Source organism: Mirounga angustirostris, unplaced genomic scaffold, assembly GCF_029215605.1.
Source record: "Mirounga angustirostris isolate CCGP_5_RB_7025 unplaced genomic scaffold, mMirAng1.0.hap1 SCAF_3, whole genome shotgun sequence".
NCBI classification, from domain to species: domain Eukaryota; kingdom Metazoa; phylum Chordata; class Mammalia; order Carnivora; family Phocidae; genus Mirounga; species Mirounga angustirostris.
The window spans coordinates 86,357,462-86,380,218 of NW_026991711.1; the positions used below are offsets into that span (position 1 = coordinate 86,357,462).

Here is a 22,757-nt window from a genome sequence, read left to right on the forward strand (position 1 = left end):
TCTCTCTCTCATTCTCTCTGTCTCAAATAAATAAATAAATAAATAAATAAATAAATAAATGTTCTTGTTTGAGTATTATGGTGTGTAGGAATGCTTATGGGTTTTAATATATTGGTCTTTCTGTCCATTCACCTTGCTGAACACACCTGTTAGCCCTAAAAGTTTGTAGATTCTCTTGGATTTCCTATGTAGGTTTTTATTTTGTCTACAAATAGGACAGTTTTTTGAAGGATGAGGGATTTTTTTCATTTCCATTTTTCATACCTGTGTTTCTCTTGTTACCTGGAGCTTCCAATATGATGTTGAATAGAGGAGAGATAGTGAACAGTCTTATCTTATTCCTGACCTAAATGGGAATTCTTGGGAAATTTCAGAATAGATTTTGGTAGATGCTGTTTTCAGATTGAGGAACAAAGATTTTTTCCATTCCTCTTTTTCAGTTATTTATATCATGAGTAAGTATTGAATGCTATAAAAATTTGGAGGGGGAAGTAATTTTTTTTTAATCCTAATATAGCTAACCTATAGTATTATGTCTCTATTAAATATTTTTGTATATCTTTTGTGATATTTTAAATGATTGTTCTCTTAATTTTTTAAAGAATCTAAAACATTCATAGAAATTTTGATATTGAATCATTCTTCCTGTGGTAAACCTTATTTGATCATAATATATTTTGTTTTATACAGTATTTAATTCCATTTTATTTAGTAATTTTTGTGTTGATGCAGAGATATAATCTTTTCTCCTATTCTCCCTATCTAGTTTTGGTGTCAAGGCTGTGTTAAGTTTGGTCTTGTTTCTTCTTTTTTTGGTTTCTGAATCAGTTTGTATAAGTTTGGGATTACCTATTTTACTTGTATTTGATAAGATTTGCCAGTGTAAACTTAAAGTCTTTCAAGTGGAATTGAGCAGAGAAAACCTTTGATTACTGAGGTTTTTTACATTGGTTTTAGTAATTGTTACTACATATTTTTATGTTTATGGATGTATTGATAGTACCCATTTATTTTTACAAATATTACTCTCTCTAGGTGTGTGTCCTTTGATCTAACAGTTTATTTGGGACACAATTGGGGAAATGTTGGTATAGCATATAAGGGTATGAAGACGATCTGGGGGATAGGATCATTTGAAAGTGAAGAAGAAAGTAGACCCATTTTGGTTCATATTATCTGTCTTCTATCTGTAGACCGTCTGTTCCTGTTCAGTTCCAGTACTTTTTGCCAACATACCCACCTTCTGCATATCCACTGGCTGCACACACATACACCCCAATCACCAGCTCCGTGTCCACCATCCGACAGTATCCAGGTATGAGCCTTGCTGTTAAGAGGACTTTTAACATTCCAGTTTTTGCAAGCAATGAGATCAGAATTGACCAGTGAGTATTTGTAGTGTGGATTTAATTATTCCACCTTCAAACTTCAGGTTCACATAAGGCTAAAATCTGAAGCTTTAAGGTTTTAGATCACATCTCTGTGATCTATAAAAAGGTTGCTACTTATTAGTATATTTGTATGATTTTATCCCACCCTGAAAATAATTATGTTAACAATTTGTTATACCTTAAAATGGCAGTACAGTTAAAATGGTAAAATCCATACTTTTATGGGGCTTCTGTTGTTTTGTGGATATCTGTTGTGTTTTTAGTATTAGTCCAGTTATGCTCAACACTTACCATCCTGACTTGTAAATAATGTTCTTTTTGCCAATCCAGAAAAAAAATCCTTAATCCTCAGGGTTTGTGTTTTCTTTTCCTATGAGACCCTCAGCTCACTTGAGGCAAAAGAGAGTCAAATTGTCCAGATTTTGGGCGTTGCCCTTCTGTGCGAAACGGGACTGCAGCCAGGGCTCCGTGGAGCCATTGAGCACTTGAAAGGGGACCTGACGCAAATGAATAACTGATTTTTTTTTTGTTTTACTTAATTAAAATAAGAGAAATTTTTAGTATGTTTGGAACAACTTAGTGATATGCAACTACTGTTTCAAAATTGTAGATTATATTGAGTCAAAATACAAATAAAATATTTCTGATAAAAATTTATCTGATAAAAACTGAACTCAGTATCTGATTTGAAACATGTTTTATTAGTAAAATATACCCTGAATTTTGAAAATAACAGTATGGAAAAGAGAATGTAAAGTATCTTACTATTCATTCTTATAATGATTGTATTTTGAAATTTTAATGTTTAGGATATATTGGGTTAAACAAAGTATATCATTAAAATTAATTTGGCATGCTTTTTACTTTATTTTTTTTTATTTTTTATTTTTTTAAAGATTTTATTTATTTATTTGACAGAGAGAGAGACAGTGAGGAGGGAACACAAGCAGGGGGAGTGGGAGAGGGAGAAGCAGCCTTCCTGCGTAGCAGGGAGCCTGATGTGGGGCTCGATCCCAGGACCCTGGGTCATGACCTGAGCCGAAGGCAGACGCTTAACAACTGAGCCACCCAGGCGCCCCGCTTTTTACTTTATTAATATGGCTACTGGAAAATTTACAATTGCATGTATGACTTATATTTCCATCGGACAGTGTTGGTCTAAAATGTCCAAATTCTAAGGTATTTAAATAGCTTTGGAAACAGGTTCCTCAATCACTGCATTGGGTTTTTTTTTCCCATAAAACTTTCCCCAAGGTTTATGTATTCTTTTTTTTTTTTTTTTTTTTTGAAGATTTATTTACTTACTTGAGAGAGAGCACGCAAGGGGTAGGGGCGGTGGGGAGAGAGAGAGTCTCAAGCAGACTCCGCACTGAGCATGGAGCCAGACACGGGGTTTCTCACAACCCTGAGATCATGACCTGAGCCGAAACCAAGAGTCAGATGCCTAACCAACTATGTGACCCGGGCGCCCCTCTCCAAGGTTTATTTTAATGTGGGGAAGTAGCTGATGAATTGTTCTGAGTTTTTTGTCCTGTTTTGCTGTACATCAAAGTAATAACATCTTTTTAAAGGAAACTTATAACTGTTCTTTATTAACAATCCTATGAAGATAAAACCATGTTTAATTATGGTCAGAAGTAGAGGATGCAAAAAGTATGGTAGAACCATGTTGACAATTAAGAAGTAAATTTCGTGTGTTTGTTACACTAATTGCTGAAAATTCTTAAGTCTCTTAGTAACAGCACTTCCTTCAGGTTCCTTCATCTACCTCCGCCAGTTGATACTTCTATAACAATGCAGTCATGTTGCCTTTCTGGGGTAGGTAACTCATGACCAATATGTATTTCTCTCAATACTATCCAACTGAAAAGGACCTTCAGAGGCTCTCTTGAGCTAGAACAATCTATGCAGACACTATCATTTTAGATAAACATTTATTTGTAAAAATGCATTGTAAGAGCACTGTCAGAGTATTGGGGATCCTGCCAACCATCTGTTTCTCTACATTATTATTTTTCCAAGTGTCTTCTTTCACCACTGCAGTAGTCCTGATGGATAGAAACACAGAAAAATGAATAGTCCAGTTAACAGCAATTTATTTCTTCCAATACCAATACTGTCCCTTTTTGGTGCAGATGACGGGTAATGTGTTATTTCTCAGACATGCATGGATGGACACAACTGAAGGAATGATTTATTAATCAGCTTACAATGTCCTGTTTTCAAGTGGCTCCTTTTAAATGATATTAAAGCAGATGTTTTCAAATCAGGAAGAGGACAGGAAAATTTGTATATAATGGGCCAAATGTGAGATTACTGTAATACATAGTTTATGATAGATTAGACCAATTGTTCATGGGCTCTGGTTACTTATAAAGATGGAATCTTGTTGGTTCATTAGGTATTAGATACAGATATAAACATGTAATTATGAATATATATACGTAATTTTTATAGTTCGCAAGTAATTGATCCCTCTCAGATTGCTCCTGAAATTTCACTTGCTCCAGAGATGTTTTCCACTTCATTTATTTATTCATGCATTTTTTTTTTTAAGATTTTATTTATTTGAAAGAGAGAGAGCACGAGCAGGGGGAAGGGCAGAGGGAGAGGCAGACTCAGACTCTCTGCTGAGAGCCGACACACAATGTGAGGCTCGATCCCAGGACCCTGGGATCATGACCTCAGCCCAAGGCAGATGCTTAACGACTGAGCCACCCAGGTGCCCTCATTCATGCATTTATTAATTTCATATTTATTGAAACTCTGTTATTGTATGTAAGGTCCTATGTTAGGCTCTATTTGTTTTTTGTTTTGTTTTGTTTTTTGGGGTTTTTTTAAAGATTTTATTTATTTGACAGAGATAGAGCAGCAGGCAGAGGGAGAGGGAGAAGCAGGCTCTCCGCCAAGCAGGGAGCTGGACATGGGGCTCGATCCCAGGACCCCTGGGATCATGACCTGAGCCAAAGGCAGCCACTTAACTGACTGAGCCACCCAGGCGCCCCGTTAGGCTCTATTTGTAAAGTTGACTCTTTTTTTTTTTTTTTTAAAGATTTTATTTATTTATTTGAGAGAGAGAATGAGACAGAGAGCATGAGAGGGGGGAGGGTCAGAGGGAGAAGCAGACTCCCCGCCAAGCGGGGAGCCCGACGCGGGACTCGATCCCGGGACTCCAGGATCATGAACCGAGCCGAAGGCAGTCGCTTAACCAACTGAGCCACCCAGGCGCCCCTGTAAAGTTGACTCTTAAAACAGTTCACTTTGAACAAACTTAGAGCCTCATAGGGAGATAAGACATGAAGAGCTCTTACTAGAGAGAGAGTGCCACGTTCCAATAAAAGAAACTTGAACAAAGCCAGCCTACTTCTGAGCTAAAAGAGGTTATTTCTACTTGAGAGGGTAGGATTGGAGGTCAGGAGTGATTTCCTAAAGGAAATGACATTTGGAAAGCCTCTTAGAATGCCCAGGACAGAACCACAGGGCGGCATTGGGGGAAAGCACTTTTCTCTGTGTGAATAAAGTATTAACACAGAATATGCGCTCAGAACAGAGTGGTTTGGTTTTGGCAGGAATGTAGTGTGAGTGAGGATGCAGCACATGGAATGAGATTGGATCTTGAGAGGTTTGGGGTGGTGACTAGACTGCATGTTCAGTCAGGTGCCCACAACTGTTACTGAACAGAAACAAAGGTTCGTCCACTTCTCAGGAAGAAGCTAATAGCTTTGTCGGGTTGATTCTTTTTTTTCTTTTTCTCTTTCTTTTACAAGGGAAGAATTGCAGTGTAGCAGTAACTATGAATTTACATGTACTAATATTTTGCTGTATTTTTCTCATTGATAATAATAATTTACCTTTTTAAACCACTATATGGTTTATAAAACTTAAATTACATCATTGTTTCCCCTTTTTTTAATTGAGATATCATTAACATGACATACTAGTTTTAGGTGGACAATGTAATGATTCGGTATTTGTGTATATCATGAAATGATCACCATAATAAGTCTAGTTAACATCCGTCACCACAGATAAGTTACAAATTGTTTTATCTTCTGATGAAAACTTAGAGATTTGTCTTCTTAGCCTTTGAGATATCCAGTATAGTATTATTAACCATGGTCACCATGCTGTACAGTACATCCCCAAGTCTTGTTTATTTTATAACTGACAGTGTGTACCTTTGACCCCCTTCACCCATGTCTCACATCCCCCATTCCCTGTTTCTGGCAACCACCAGTCTGTTCTTTGTATCTATGAACTTGGTTTGTTTATGTTTGTTTTTAAATTCTACATATAAGTGAGATCATATGGGTTTTTTTCTGTCCTTGTCTGGCTTATTTCACTTAGCATAATACCCTCAGGGTCCATCCATGTTGTCGCAGGTGGCAAGATTTAATTCTTTTTTAAGGCTAAGTAATACTCTCCCGTGTGTGTGTGTGTTTGTGTGTGTGTGTATAGAGATAAATGTCACATTTTCTCTATCCCTTTATCCATCAGTGGACCCTTAGGGTTGTTTCCATATCTTTGTTATTGTAAATAACATTTCAGTGCATATGGGGTGCGTATATCTTTTTCTGGATTGTTTGGATGACTGAGAAGAAACATGATTTGTATTCTTCTTTCCACAAATAGAAATTCCTTCTCTTTTGCTTCCTGGGAATGCTGCTGTTTTCAGTTTTGTTGTTGTTAGTTTTTTTTACTATACACAGCAAAAAAGGAAACTTGCTTGTTCTCTCTCTTTAGCGCATATATGGAATTTAAAATTCGTAACTACTGTATATCAAAAATCCTGTGATGGTGGTTCCATCAATTAGAGCAAAGATTCTTGACCTGGGAGCCATGGATGGATCTCAGAAGTTTTATTTTAATTATTTAGGACAGTTGCCTGGCTCACATTTGGAATTTAATAGATGATTTCCTTTTTCTTGTTTTAATGCTTTTCTAGTAATCTGCAGCAAGATCATATCACACTGATAGGAAGTGAGGGAAAAAACTCCAATATATATAGAGCTTTATGTAGTGCTTTGTTTAAAAAAAAAAAAAAGGTTTTATGGGGCTCCTGGGTGGCGTAGTCTGTTCGGCATCAAACTCTTGGTTTCGGCTCAGGTCATGATCTTGGGGTTGTGGAATAAAGCCCCACATCAGGCTCTGTGCTCTGCACAGAGTCTGCTTGAGATTCTTTCTCCCTCTCCCTCTGCCCCTCCCACTTGTGCTCATGCGCTCACTCTCTTAGATAAATAAGTAAATATTTATTATTATATTTTTAAGATTTTATTTATTGATTTGACAGAGAGACAGCGAGAGAAGGAACACAAGCAGGGGCAGAGGGAGAAGCAGGCTTCCTGCTGAGCAGGGAGCCTGATGTGGGGCTCAATCCTAGGACCCTGGGATCATGACCTGAGCTGAAGGCAGACGTTTAATGACTGAGCCACCCAGGCACCCCAATAAGTAAATCTTAAAAAAAAAAAAAAAAAAAAAACTGGGGTGCCTGGGTGGCTCAGTCAGCTGAGCATCCGACTCTTGATTCCAGCTCAGGTCATGATCTTAGGGTCGTGGGATCAGGCCCTATGTCGGACTCCTAGCTGGGTGTGGAGTCTGCTTGGGATTCTCTCTTTCCCTCTCAAAAAAAAAAAAAAAACCACCCATAAAAACTGAGGGTTTAGGTCTTTTACAGTGGAATATTCTATTTTCGTTTTAGTGTTTTTCTCTTTACGTGGACTATGTCTAATCAGAGCTAACATTCTTGTAGTCACTTTCTGCATCATTTTCAGTTTCTGCTCAGGCTCCAAATTCTGCCATCACAGCTCAAACTGGCGTTGGGGTGGCTTCCACAGTCCACCTAAACCCCATGCAGTTGATGACCGTGGATACTTCTCATGCTCGACATATCCAAGGGATCCAGCCAGCACCCATCAGTACACAGGGGATACAGCCAGCCCCCATTGGGACTCCAGGAATACAGCCAGCACCAATGGGCACACAGGGAATCCACTCAGCAACCCCAGTCAGCACACAGGGACTTCAGCCTGCACCAATGGGTACTCAGCAGCCTCAGCCTGAAGGAAAGACTTCAGGTAATTTGAGTTTTTTGCATTGAAGTTGGTGTAGAGGATAGAGATATACTAGGTTTAAATCCTGGTTCTGTCACTTACAGGCTTAGTGGTCTTGAGTAATTTCTCTTAGTTTCTTCTTTTAACATGAGTTGCATAGAATTTATCTGTCAGAGTCATTGTAAACATTAAAAATTATGTACATCAACAGCCTAATGTGCATTTGCATGTGGTAAGAAGCACTCTGTAAAGTTGAGAGAGCAAATTCACCTTTATTATAGTGTTCTGATTCTGTTTAAGATTTTCTTCCGACTTGTATGTAAAGCTGTAAAATTAATGTATCATATTTAGGGATTGTTGGTATCATTTTTAGGGATTGAGAGGCAATGGTATTTCACAAAAATTGTAGGAGATTATTTCTTGAAGTATGCTACACACTTTATCTTATGTGATTTATTAGTAGTTATGATTATACAGCAAAGAAAAATGTGCATCAGTAGGCTCAGTAACCTCTTCCACTTTGCCATCTGCTTTGAGACAGATGAACATTGTGCTCATTCCTTACTTTCTTGAAATTGGACAGTCAGAGCATGGGTACTCTAATTCTGGAGGTCTAATTGTTTTTTGTCTTACGTGATATTTTAGTAATGTTTCTTTTGTTTCCTTTTCTTCGTTGTTCTCTCCTGCCCCCTCCCTGTCCTCCAGCAGTGGTGTTGGCAGACGGAGCCACAATTGTGGCCAACCCTATTAGCAATCCATTCAGCGCTGCTCCCGCAGCAACAACAGTGGTGCAGACCCACAGCCAGAGTGCTGGCACCAACGCTCCAGCCCAGGGCTCATCCCCCCGGCCAAGTATCCTCCGGAAGAAACCCGCCACGGATGGGTAGGTAGACCCAGTAGTGCCACACGACACCTCTAATTCTGGATATAATTAGTAGAAACAGTAGGCGCTCATCCAGTGCTGGTAGCAGACTTTAAGCTCTCATCTTCTGTAGCATTTTTTAATCTTTCAAAATAACTTGACCACAGGCTCATTCGGTAGAGCCTTGGCAAGCAAAGACTCTAGGACAGTAAGAATCCATGAGTCGTGGCGGGGGGGTCAGTTTTAGAAGCAGCCGTTGCATACTATTTTAGGAGTTCTCTCTAGTTTATGGGAGTTTAATTCTAGACTCTCTGAGTAGCTTCTAATAGACCCTTCAGGCTTGTTTGGGTAGGCACATTAATGTGTACTATGTATTTTTTTTCCTTATTGGCCAGCATGAATTGTTGCTCAGGGCAAATAATATCCCGGGTGTATTAAGTAAGGGTCATATTTAGTAGCACAAGTGTACTGTGTCGTCATAGGACCTCTGAGTTGGTGTGGGTCATGGGCAGGAAGGTATGTGCTGTGCCCTGAAACTTCACTTGAAAACTTGGGAGGTGGAAGATGGGCAGTCACACTTCAGCGAGCAGCATTTCTTTGGCTCCACTGAGCTCATGTGCTTCAACAGCAGAAGATCATAAAGGTTAAAGCATAGCGAGAACATAAGCTGCTGGGCCCGTACGGGGTTTCCAGATGTGTAGGACTTTGCCTCAATCAGAGCCTCTTTTAAAGATAAGTCAGTCTGTGGTAAAGGAACCTTATCAATGAAAATGCAAGACAAAGCTCATGCTTAACATGGCAGGCTGAACACACACTTCTAAATTTCTTTTCCCCTCAAAACCCTATAGAACTTTTAGCAAAGAGGCTTTTTAAAAAGATGTAAACACACAAGGATGGGGAGAATAGGAGAAGACAACAGCAACCAAACTTTGAAGCTGGAAAGCAGGTAGGTGAGTGATCACTCACTTAACTGTGAGAAAGCTGAATTTTAAGTCTGTAGAAGCATGCTCATTTAAATTGCTGAAGCTTCAGAAGGAACAGGAACAGGAAGAACAAGGGGTGGAAGGAAGCTGGGCTGAAATGTGTTTGAGAAGGTTAGAGCCCTGCATCCCCTTCGCTACCCACAGTTTGTCGTACACTGCTCCTCCCAACCCCAGCATGTACCCAGAGGGCTAAATTCTGCAGCTGGTCCACTGGGATCAGTCAGCATAAAGGGGGCCAGGAGTATTTTACCAGACACAGATTTGCGGAGTGCTGAGACAACCAGTCCACTTCTCCCTTTTAGCTGGCAGGACCCTGGCAGTTGAATGCTGTAGACAAAAAGTGAGATGAGGACTCCACTTTCTTTCAAGGATCATCCAGCCCAGGAGGAAAGATGCAAAGATACCAACACTAGGGATTTCGTAAGGTCAGGAACCAGATCACCCTACAGTGAAACTTAAAGTAGGCAATGTCTGGGGCGCCTGGGTGGCTCAGTCAGTTAAGCATCCGACTCTTGATTTTGGCTAAGGCCATGATCTCAGGGTTGTGAGATTGAACCCTGCATCAGGTTCCATGCTGGGTGTGGAGTCTTACTCTCTCCCCTTCCCCCTCTGCCCCTCCTTCGCTCCTCTCTCTCTTTTTCACTGCCACTCTTAAAAAAAAAAAATAGGCAAGTTCTTCAAGTTCAGAGGTTCTAACCAGCGTTAGTCCCCCAGTCCTCATCATGAACACGCAACCAGGGATAACCAGGTATCTGAGGGGCCTTCCAACAATGCAAGATACAAACCATGAGACGTACTGAAAAACGCAGCCTGGAAGATACAGAAGCTAAGCAATGAGAGTAAAACTAAAAACAAAAAGCAAAAGCAAATAAAGACCAAAACTGTGAATGCTGTCTTCAAAGGACAAAAAAAGATGTATCCATGAAACAGGAAGGCAGCACTACACAAAAGGAACATTTGGAGGACAAAAGAGTGTGTCCTGAAATTTAAACTACAGGAGTAGAAATCGAACTCAGTAGAAGAGTAGGAAAATACAGTTGAGGAAATCTTTCAAAAGTAGAGTTAAAAAGAACAAAAAGATAAACAGAAAAGACAAGAAAATTAAAAGAATCAGTTCAGGAGGGCCCACCTGCAAGTAAAGGAGTTTCAGCAAGAGATCAGAGAAAAGGAAGGAGGTGACTTAAAAATAATTAGTAGAAAATTTCCAAACCTGAAGGGGATGAGTTTCCTGATTTAAAGAACTGTGAAATGCCCAGCACAATAGACGCTGTGGACACAGATAAATCGACACCAAGATAAACATCTTGAAATTTCACAACCCTGGAGGTAAAAAGATCTTCCCCCTTCTCCTACACTTCATCACCTCCCTACAACCCTTTTGCTGTGCCCCTGTAACTGACTGTCATCATCAGAATTTCCTGTATCCTTCTTCTTTGAGTGTACCTGCTTTCCCTTTTTTTTTTTTTTTTTTTTGGTGATACATAATGTATTTAGGTGATACATAGTTCTTTTAATTTATTTATACACATTTTCTAGAAAAATGGAATATTACACGTGATTTTACAGTTTTTTTCTTCATACAAAGTAGACATCTTTTCATATCACTACACATAGATCTGCATTATTCTTTTTAAAGAATGCATAATATTTAAATACAAAGGTAGACCATCATATGTGTACGTAATCACTGCCTTACTGATAAACCATTTGGATAGTTTTCCATTTTTCACTCTTACACACGTTGCTGAGATGGACATTATCCTCCAATGGTCCTTGTGGACTCGTGGTAGCTTTTAGGATAATTTCAAGAAGAGGGAACTCTGGATCAAGGGGTGTGTGCATTTTTAGTTTTGACAGATACTGCTGAAGTGCCTTCCAAAACAAACCATGAATTAACACCCCCATCACATGTACAAGTTCCTGCATTTCCCTCAACCCCAGTCCTGGTTGTGATTTCTCTCTGTAGTCTGCATTGCTATAGGAACACATTCACATTTCTTCCGGGAAGAGCCTTGTAGAGAATCTGCCTATTTGCCACTGGATGGTGCTCATTTTTGTGTGGACTTGGAGGGCTTGAAGTCACCGAGGTAGAGTCTGGCTGCTGCCTCCTCCGTGGGGCACACTGCTCTCATTTGCCACAGACTCTAACCCCTGTGTGCCTGCCTTCTTTAACTAGAATCTGGTTCTCCCATGGGGTCTTGGCTCCTGCACTCTCTCCAGAGTAGTGGCTGTCTTTCCTCCCCATCCTTCTGTCACTGGGCCTGGTGGTGGGGTTGATGTCTTCTTTGTGCCTCACTGCCACTTTCATGCCATTTCTCTTGGAAAGCACTCAGTCTATATTCAGATTTCATAAAATTTGCAGTTGAAAAAGTACTTTCACATATCCAAGTTATTCCAGGCACACTGCAACGTTTTTTAATAACTGAATCAGATAACAGTTTTAAATTCAAATTATTTAAATGAACTACCATTAAAAATTTTGCTCCTAGTCCACCAGTCAAGTGCTTTGTAGCCCCATATGGCTAGAGGCTACCTTGTTGGTCAGGGCAGCTCAAGAGGCTTGATCAGATTCCAGTTGATTTGCGCATATGTTTGTACATCCTTCAGAAGGTCCATAACGTCTGGCGCTTATTCTGTCCAAAATGATTTCCCAGCTCTCTGGCTTCTCAGTTGCTTAAATGCTTCCCTGTCCTCCCCCCTCTATCGGCAGCACACACCCATAAGCGCAAGCTTTCCCTGACCTCTTCTGTCCTCCATTGTCCCACAGCCTACCTCTGTCTTCCTACCTCACGGGCAGTGGTATTGCAACGGACCCACTCGGGGGGAACCTTCGATCCATTGATGCTACCACCTTTGCGTTATTCCTCACTGCTTTTCATGGCCTTTCTCTGTTCTTCCTGACTTAGTTTCTGTGGTCCATTACAATCACTTCCTTGCATACAGCCCCCACTTCCTTGCCCCCCCCCTTCACTTTGTCAGAAATAGTCAAATCCAACTTTCCGCTGAATTTGTGCAGCAGACTGTGGTGGGATAAACAACCTTGTTGACTGGCCTTGCTTAACCTCACAAACCTCCACTAGGATCTCACAGAGGACCAACACAGAATAGCTTTTAACCTCTGCTCCTCTCAAAACTTCCACACTTCCTCATCTGTGTTCGCCACCAGCTAATGAATTTTTGTTCCCTATTTTTTGAGAAAAATGGAACTTCCATCAACTCTAGCTCTCACATCTCCTTACCTGCCAGCATCTGTATCCCGTGCTCTACTCATCTGTTCCTATGGATGGACTCTCGGTGCTTCGCTGACCTCAGCCTTTCTAACCTGCTGAGAACAGTGCTGTAGTGCTTCTCCCTCTCTCCTACTTAATCAGCGTTTTCTCGCTAGTGTATCATTCACATAGCAGGTATAAACATGCTGTTATTTCTTCCATCTTAAAACTCTTCTGTTAAGGGGCGCCTGGGTGGCTCAGTTGGTTAAGCGACTGCCTTCGGCTCAGGTCATGATCCTGGAGTCCCGCATCGGGCTCCCTGCTCGGCAGGGAGTCTGCTTCTCCCTCTGACCCTCCTCCCTCTCATGCTCTCTGTCTCTCATTTTCTCTCTCTCAAATAAATAAATTAAATCTTTTTAAAAAAAAAAAAAACTCTTCTGTTAAATCACCTTGCTCCACTACCTACCCCATTTTTTTGCTCCTATTTTCAAAGAAAATAAAGGAGTTACATGTTTTTGCTAACTCCAGTTTTTCTTCCAGTTTCTTTCTCTCTCAGCATTTTCAAAGATATGGAAAACTGCAAAGGTAATGCATGTTTGGTATAATTAGCACAAGTGAACACAGCATGCAACCGTTATCTACGTCAAGAGAAAGAACATTACCAACACCTTCTCCCAAAGGCAGCTAACCAGTTTTTTTGACCCTGTCGATTTGCTTTTCCTCTTTTTGAACTTCTGCTGAATCATATATTACACGTTTTTGTGTGAGTCCACCTTCCCTCCCTTGATTTGATGTAATGCACCCACTTTATTGCATGTGATTTTAATTTTTTTATTGCTATATGAAACACTATTGTATAAGGATAGCATAGTTTATCCGTAGATCTTTGGGTTGTTTCCAGTTTGGGGCCATAATGTTATTCTGAATGTTTTCGTGTATGACCTTTAATACATAGGTAAATGCATACCTAGGAGGGGATTTGCTGAGTTGTAGGCTATACATATGTTCAGCTCTGGTAGACACTGGCAACAGTGTTTCCAGTGTTCATACCCTTGTACACTCTAAGTAGCAGGTGGGGATCATCATTGCATTCATAATCACTAACACTTGTTATTGACATTCTTTAAGTTTGGTTATTCTGTGGCTGTGTAGTGGTGTATCTCATTAGGTTTATTTTCTTTGTTTTCTGGGGGGTTAGTGGAGTTGGTCTTATTTTTTACTTTTTATTATGGAAAACTTGAAACAATAAAATTTTGAACATATGAATACCCATCATTCAATTTCATTTATCAGTTTATCAGCTCATGGCCAGTTTTGTTTAATCTACATGCCTACCCACCCCCTTCTCCATATTATTTTGAAGCAAATTCCAGAAAGCACATCATTTCATTTGTATATATTTCAGTATGTGAGTATGTGTCTATTGAGGTACTCACTAAGAAATATAATAACCTTGTAATATCATCAAATATCTAGTCATTGTTCAAATTTCCAGTGGCCTCAAATGTCACAAAATTTTTGTTGATTTGAATCAGTATTCTGATAAGGTGCCCACATTGTGATCAGTTGATATGTCTCCTAAGACTCTTCTGTAGGTTTCCTTCATCTCTTTTTTTTCCTTGAGATTTATTTGTTGAAGAAACTTGGTCTTTTGTCCTGTAGACTTTTCCCTCTCCCTCCCTGGATTTTTTTCAACTGCATCCACATTGTATTAGTTTCCTAGAGCTGCCATAACAGATTACCACAAATCTGGTGCCATAAAACAACAAATTTATTCTCACAGAGGTGCCTGGCTGACTTAGTCGGCAGAGCGTATGACTCTTGATCTCGGGATTGTGACTCTGCCGAGCCCCATGTTGGGTATAGAAATTGCTTAAAGATAAAATCTTTAAAAAAAAAAATTTATTCTCAGTTCTGATGGCTTGAAGTTCTGAAATCAAGATGTAAACAGAGTTGGTTCCTTCTGAATGCACCCAGTGAGAATCCATTCCATGCCTCTTTCCTAGCATCCAGTGGCTCTTGACAGACCTTTGGCTTGTGGACACATCACTCCAATCTCTGCTTCCATATTCACATGTTCTTCTGTGTCTCTGTGTCTCAAATCTCCCTCTCCTTTCTGTGATAAGGATACCAGTCATTGGATTTAAGGCCTACCAAAGCTAGAAGGATCTTACTTTGAGATCTCTAACTTAAGTTACTTTCACAAAGACCCTATTTTTTTTTTTACATTCACAGATACAGGGATTAGGACTTGTATATCTTTTTAGGGACCACAATTCAGCCCACTACCCCTGTAGTGAAGTTTTGCTGTTCTTGTCTCCTCCACACATTTTTTTAAGTTGTTACTTGAATCTAAAGCTTGATTAGATTCGTATATCTTTTTTTTTTTTTTGGGCAAGAGCACTTTATAAATTAAAATGATGTTTGGTGGTCACCCTTTTTGAGATGCTAGCAGACTTGATGATTACTATCTAGATCCATTAATTAGGCTTTGCAAAATGGTATATTCTGATTCTAGCCATTTTCTCTCAACCCACTCTTGTCTAGCATTTGCTCCCACCACTCTGCCAAAACTAAACATGTCACGATTACTCACCGCTTCCACATTGCTGAGCCCAGTGGTTCTCAGTCTGAGCTGTATGTGGCCTCTACTGCATGGCACAGTTGACACTAACTAACTTGATCAACTTTTCTCATTTGACTTCCAGGAACTGCCTCAGGTCAATATAAATACATAGACATAGGGGCGCCTGGGTGGCTCAGTCGTTGAGCGTCTGGCTTCGGCTCAGGTCATGATCCCAGGGTCCTGGGATCAAGCCCCACATCGGGCTCCCTGCTCAGCGGGAAGCCTGCTTCTCCCTCTCCCACTCCCCCTGCTTGTGTTCCCTCTCTCTCTGTCTCTTTCTCTGTCAAATAAATAAAATCTTTAAATACATACATACATATATAGACATAATAATAATCATGAACACGTAATATGGATTTCAGGTTTGATAATGAGTAGAAAGGAGATGTGGCATACTAGAAGCATCAGCTAAAAGAGTCATAGCGGTTGCTTCCTGGAGAGAGATGGGCAGGAAATGGGGAGCGCTGGGGTGGGGACCTGCTGTATTTTGTTAAAAGCTTTTTAGTGCGATTTGGCATTTTCAGTAATGTATCTATATTACTTTGATAAAATTTGAAATCCACTTAAAAAATGGCTTAGCCAATGTAGTGCTTTTATTTTGCCATAGGTATGCCTAGCAACTGTGTACTTCCTATCCTTTAATGCCCTCGGACTGTTGTTTTCTGGGTTTGTCTGGTCTCTTTCAGAATGGCAGTTCGGAAAACCCTCATTCCTCCTCAGCCTCCTGAAGTGGCTAGCCCTCGAGTGGAGAGCTCTATGCGAAGTACGTCCGGGTCACCTAGGCCTGCAGGGTGAGCACATAAATGTTATCACTCTTGCTTCCAACTGCACGTTATTGGGGAGGAAAAAGCCTAACACATGTGACAAATCTTAGATAATTTGCCTATGTGCATCTTTTTACATCCACTTTCTAGCTGTGTGACCTGGACATTGCTCAGCCTCTCTGATTATTATTTATGAAATAGCCATACTTATAATATCTGCTTCATAGAATTCTTATGTATTTAAATGAAATGATGCATTTAAAGAGGACAGAGCCTGCCTCACAATAATCCCCAGTTATTATTGCTATCAAAAGTGGCATCATGGGGCACCTGGCTGGCTCAGTTGGTCGGTTAAGTGACCGACTCTTGGTTTCGGCTCAAGTCATGACCTCAGAGTCGTGAGATCGAGCCCTGCATTGGACTCTACACTGAGCACGGAGTCTCCTTGAGATTCTTTCCCCCTCTCCTCCTCCCCCTGCTCATGCTCTCTCTCTCAAATAAAATCTTTAAAAAAAAAAATGGCATCATGACAGTAGGTAATATATGTTGTTTTCTTTATTCTTTTTAATTCCACAATAATATTATTTTGGGAAAGAGAGAGACAATATAAAAATAAAGTGTAAAGTGAAAATCTTTATCCTGTTCTCTATCCACCTTGCCAGTCTCCCTAGCCAGAATCATATTGATTGGTAACAGTTTTGTTAAGTATCTTTCCACACGTCTTTCTCTGTGTAGATTGAGTTTTAAAAACAGGATCTTGCTGATTAGATTGTTCTACATCTTGCAGTTTTTACTTATACCGGTAATAGCTTGCCATGGTGTGATGTATTTATCAACTCCAAGATAAAACTTCATTCAAGGAAAAATTACGATTGCCCTGTGTGGGCTAGGTAATGTTTTAGAATCTGGGAATATAGGAGAGTGACTAAGACGAAGTGTCCATTCTCCTTAAGCTTATTTTCTAGTAGATGTAGAGAAATCAATATGTGAAGAAAAAGAAGGCAGTGTGAAAGGAATGTAAGGCAATAGGAGGAAGAGATGATGCTGTCTAGAAAGCCTTCTCTGAGCAGAGGTTTAAGAGCACAAAGGAACAGCCACATGCTTCCTGACGTCCAACTGCATCGGGCCGAGGAAAGAGCAGGGACCAAGAATTTGATGTAAGAGGACATGCAGTCGTTACTTTGCACATTAGTGCAGAAAAGTAAAAATAACCATGCAAGGGGAAGCTGTGAAAAATATTAATTTTAGGGGGTGGGGGTTGTGCTTATTCTCTGACCTTTAAAACATTATGAAAATACTCAAAACTCTCTTATCGTCAGTTACCATATATAGAGAAGTGAAAAAAGTAGTAAAATTAATATTTATTTGGTACACTGTAATTTAAACATGAGAAACACTGAGAAAGTTTTATTTCTTTCTAAAAACTAATCAAGAGGAGTTGGAACAGTGCTCGCTGCCTTCACATTGTATAACTCAGTGATGAAAAGCACAGTAGTCCTTCCATGCATTGGTGAATTGTCATGCTCCTTTCTAAGTTTGGATCTGCTTCTGACATTTTATCCTTTGTCTTTTCAATGGTGGCAAATTGTCTCCAAGAGTTCCTTTAATGTGAAACTTTTTGCCAGCATCACTTCTAAGGACATCTTCATCCTTTTCATCAAAACCCTCTGCCCTAACTAATGCGTGGAATCCGGGTGCACATTTCACGCAGCATCTTTTTGTTGTTGTTATGTTAATCACCATACATTACATCATTCCAAGTGGAAACTTAATTGCATTTTCAATCTGAAGGAATCTGCTCTGTTCGAAAAATGTTTCTATCCAAGCTGAAAATAATACACTAAAACTAAGTGTCACAGTGCATATTTTGCTTGATTCAGGCTTTTTGGATAAAAATAATGTGACCATTCTTCCAGATGTTTTGTCTATATGGTAGGTAACATCTCACTGTTTTCATTTTTGATTGGTTACCAGCATAGAAAGAATGTGCTGGGTTGTGCGAACAAGTCTTTATAATTCTAGGTAAAATATTTGGACCTATTAAACAAAAGTTAAGGAAAAGAAAAACATCTCTGAAAGTAGGTAGGTCTACATAACCTGTTTATCCAGACAGTCTTTTTTTTTTTTTTTCAAATTTTTTTATTATGTTAATTACCATACATTACATCATTAGTTTTTGATGTAGCGTTCCATGATTCATTGTTTGCATATAACACCCAGTGCTCCATTCAGTACGTGCCCACTTTAATACCCATCACCAGGCTAACCCATCCCCCTAACCCCCTCCCCTCAAGAACCCTCAGTTTGTTTCTCAGAGTCCATAGTCTCTCATGGTTCGTCTCCCCCTCCGATTTACCCCCTTTCATTTTTCCTTTCCTGCTATCTTCTTTTTTTTTTTTTTTGAACATACAATGTATTATTTGTTTCAAAGGTACAGATCTGTGATTCAACAGTCTCACACAATTCACAGCACTCACCATAGCACATACCCTCCCCAATGTCTATCACCCAGCCACCCCATCCCTCCCACCCCCCACCACTCCAGCAATCCTCAGTTTGTTTCCTGAGATTAAGAATTCCTCATATCGGGCGCCTGGGTGGCTCAGTTGGTTAAGCGACTGCCTTCGGCTCAGGTCATGATCCTGGAGTCCCGGGATCGAGTCCTGCATCGGGCTCCCTGCTCGGCGGGGAGTCTGCTTCTCCCTCTGACCCTCCTCCCTCTCATGCTCTCTGTCTCTCATTCTCTCTCTCTCAAATAAATAAAGAAAACAATTATTTAAAAAAAAAAAAAAAAGAATTCCTCATATCAGTGAGGTCATATGATACATGTCTTTTTCTGATTGACTTACTTCGCTCAGCATAATACCTTCCAGTTCCATCCACGTCGTTGCAAATGGCAAGATTTCATTCCTTTTGATGGCTGCATAATATTCCATTGTATATCTATACCACATCTTCTTTATCCATTCATCTGTCGATGGACATCTTGGCTCTTTCCAAAGTTTGGCTATTGTGGACATTGCTGCTGTAAACATTGGGGTACACGTACCCCTTTCACGCAGCATCTTTTAACTGTGCTAGTAGCTTCACCAGATAGCTTAACATTCATTTATCAAAGTTAATTTATTAACTTTTGAAATAAACCAGTCTTTATTGGCCAGAAAAGGATTTGTTGTTGTTGTTTTTCATTCTCCTTGTAAGTGGCCATTTCCTTTCAGTGTGGCAGCTAGCTTTAACACTTTGGCCTGAATGACTGGGATTCATTCATTCATTCATTCATTCATTCATTCAATAGTCATCAATCCAAAGGAGAAGTAAATACATTTCACCATAGTGGCTTTCTGTTCCTAGTGCAGTCTCAACTAAAAGATGATATGAGATGACTTTACCATCTTTTTAAATATTCATTGGATTCTCTCTACATGGTCCATTCCATATCTTCACACAAGCCTAGGGCTCATCCTGTCTTTGCTGTTGCTTGTTCCAAGTCTTTTAATTACATCCAATTTTACTTCCAGAATTACTGTTTTTTCCTGCATTCTCATTTTTGTTGGCCAGTTCTCACTCTTTCATCCATTATTGTAAAATTTCACCTGGGTTTATCAGTTGAGAAACAAGAGACAGTACAGCTCCACAGTTTGCCGTCTGCATAAACTGAATAACAGATATGCATTGACCACTCACAGACATACTTCAAAGGAAATGATGTGATTGGTCATAGATCATGATGCATAGCTGTTAGTTACATAGTGATTTGTGGACTGAGAAGCTAGCAGCAAAGTTTGCATAAAGTTGCATAAAGTTTATGTAACTACTCAGTTAATATACAGTGGTAACTGAAATTTGAACAGAGTTGGTGGGGGACTAGTGTAATACAGTTATACACTATAGTAGAATTCACACATATCAGGATCTACAAAGTCAGGACTGCCTATATGTTAGGAACACACAAGGAAGGAACAGCAAGAGAAACCAACCTAGAACAAGGGGAGAGTTGCACAACATGGTGCAGAGCTATAACTGAGGGCCAGATGATGTAGGGCTTTGTGGGCCATCCAGAATCCTTTGGATTTTATTCTGGGTGAGACTGAATGCTGTCAGAGGGTTCAGCCATAGGAGTGACATGATTTGACTTATTTTTAAAAGGATTACTCTGGCTACCATGCTAGGAATAAACTGCAAGAAAGCAAAAGTGGAAGCAGGGAGACCAAGTGAGAGATGATGGAACCTTAGACTATCGTAGAGGCTTGGACCAGAATGGAGGTAGTAAAAGTCATAAAAAGAGTTCAGATTCTGGATATGTATTGAAGGGACAGCTGACAGAATTTTCTGACAGAAGGGAAGGAAGCCAGTGATAGCTGAGAGGTTTTGCATGAGCAACTGTAGATAGAAATTATCCTTTCTGAAGTAAGGAAGCCTATGGGAATAACAAGGGGAAAAAAAATCTAAGAGTTTAGTTTTAAATATTTTACTTTTGGGATCTCCAATCATGGTCTCATCTCCATTCTCTCTTGCAAATGCTGTGGAGACCCCAGGCTTCCGCACTTGCCAGGCTATAATGGGGCACCTCAATCTTCTCTCTACCATCTCACCACTGAAGTGGTGTCAAAAGAGGCCAAGCAGGGAACCTGGACTTCAGTCCCCCACTTGGCAGTAAGGAGGCAATGCTTTCTCTTCCTTAACTGGGTCGTCTGTGAGGAGAACTGCTAAAACATTAGGCTATAAATAAATTCCAGGGTCTTCTAAGACCATAAATGTTCAGGTCCAAACAGAAAACCACTCATCTAATCAAGAATCAGGAAAATCACAACTTGAATAGGAGATGAATAATGAAGGTATTATCAGATAATACAGCCAAGTGGAGATGTCAAGTGTATAGCTGCCTAAAAAATTCCAGAGTAGGTCCATTTCTAGAATTGAAGATAGAAGTCTGTTATGCTGGGGATTAAGTTTTGGGAATTACAAGCAGATATATGTTTTTTTAACACCATGAGAGTGGAAGAAAGTCCACTGATAGTATAAATAGTAGAAGTGGTACAAAGACCATGCCTTAGGATATGTCATTTTAGGAGATCAGGAAAATGAAAAACTAGAAAAGGAGACTGTATTCCTATACTATGTGATGTTCCCAGATGTGTTGGTGCCATAATTAGTCCTCCATTAGTGAACACTTAAGGCATTTCCATTTATCACTATAATAAGTAATGCAGTGGATCTTTTTATCATTGAGCCCCTTTGCAAACATTTCTCTGGAATATGTTTCTGGAAGTAGCGTTACTGGGTCAAATTACATGTAGAGTTTAAATTCTGATATCCAATCACTGTACCTGTTTATATCCTCATGAAATGTGTTCCCAATTTCTCCACATTGTTGCCAACATTAGATAATAAATTTTACAAATTTAATACATTACCTTTCATTGCTAAGTGTTGTTTTTTGTTTTGTTTTGTTTTTAAGTAGTACTAGAGTTACTTTTAAGGTGCTAGGAAAAAACAGGGTTCCTGAAGGTGAGGAGCACTCTGTGAAGTACAAAAGTATATTCCTTGTAAGCAGCAATATGTGCAGAAACGTGGGTGAGGAGGGGCTATTTGCAGAGTCTTCCCTGGACTGGGTATGGTTCCAAGGTAGGTTGTGGAGGTAGGGCCTTGCACAGGCAGGCACCCAGCTGGCCTTACTTGCAGTTGGCAGTCTGTTTCTGTGGCACCTGAAAGAAGAGAGCATTTGGACTGTGATAAATAACTAGCTGAAATCAGAGCAGTCTCCCCACACTCCCACGCCCAAGTGAAAGGAATCTCATGTAAATTGCTGTTTTTAGGAATAGCCCAACTCATTCACTGATGAGTAATAAAAGGATATTCATGGGAAGACAACTAAAATTAAAAAATAGAAAAAGAGCAACAAAATATACTCAATTGTTCAGTAAGAACACTTACCAGAAAAGCAGGACAGATGAAACTTATTTTAAAAATCTGACTGTGAATTCAAATTACTTAATGAAGTCAGCACCACCTCAGTGAAGGAAAACACACAAAGATGAAATGCAAACTCCCAAGACTAAATGACAAAACATAAAGGGGTGACACGTGAAGGGACAGAACTCATTAAAGACCTAGAAGAGACCACAAAATGAAGGTAAAATTAAAATAGAAAACAGTGTAGACATAGAGGATAGAAATGAAAAAAGTGAGCAAAATTTTAAAAAGAAGCAAAAACCATGTAGAACATACTATGATACAAGTAAGATCTAACATACACATGTCAGCATCTCAGAAACCAATATGTGATTTAAAATTGAGGACACATTAATATTATCATTAATGTATTTTTAAGTGGTACACAAAATTTGGTGTATAATTACTGGCAGCTTAGATTCAGTGAAATACTGAAGTCGAGTGGTGGTGTTTGGAGATAGTAGGGTGGTGGTAAAGGGAGGGCGGGAGACTTCTCAGTACATCTTTTGAAACATGAATATATTACTAATTCAAAGCCAAAAGAATAAGGAAAATTAAAATATTATAAAACAGAAGATAGATTTAGGAAGTAAATACAAAAACTGTTCAAATAAATTTAAAAATTGAATTTTAAAAGAAGTCACATAATACTACAAGGCTATTATGTATGCTTAGGTGTTTTCTGTCAGTCACTAATTCATCCTCATACTCCCCACCAAACTTAAAGAAATCCTCCAAATACAGGCAGATCTGTCAGATCTCTCGGTTCCATTTTTTTCTTGATTATATCCCTCCCTCCTTGAAGCCTTGCTTCTACCTACTCCAGTCTGCACTGGTTACTCTCTAGACTTGGTGCCCAGCTATTATCCCTGGTGTTTCCTTTGTCCATCATTCTCTGAATTCCCTTCAACTCATCCCTG

The 22,757-nt window shown here is 39.6% G+C and overlaps 1 protein-coding gene across 13 annotated transcripts in view; it reads left to right on the forward strand.

The window, feature by feature from the left end:
- SAP130 (Sin3A associated protein 130) overlaps positions 1 to 22,757 on the forward strand; it is an 85,027-nt gene that overhangs the window by 32,693 nt on the left and 29,577 nt on the right. For 7 of the 13 annotated variants that reach the window (XR_008505642.2, XM_064586357.1, XM_064586356.1 and 4 more), the window contains 4 exons: positions 1,194 to 1,315; positions 7,163 to 7,465; positions 8,147 to 8,324; positions 15,808 to 15,912. Coding sequence is in view for 12 of the 13 variants with exons in the window: in XM_064586357.1 (XP_064442427.1) it covers positions 1,194 to 1,315; positions 7,163 to 7,465; positions 8,147 to 8,324; positions 15,808 to 15,912 (708 nt within the window). In the remaining variant the exon portion in view is untranslated. The remainder of the gene's footprint in view (positions 1 to 1,193; positions 1,316 to 7,162; positions 7,466 to 8,146; positions 8,325 to 15,807; positions 15,913 to 22,757) is intronic. The other 6 variants (XM_064586355.1, XM_045869091.3, XM_064586358.1 and 3 more) reach the window with 3 other exon arrangements.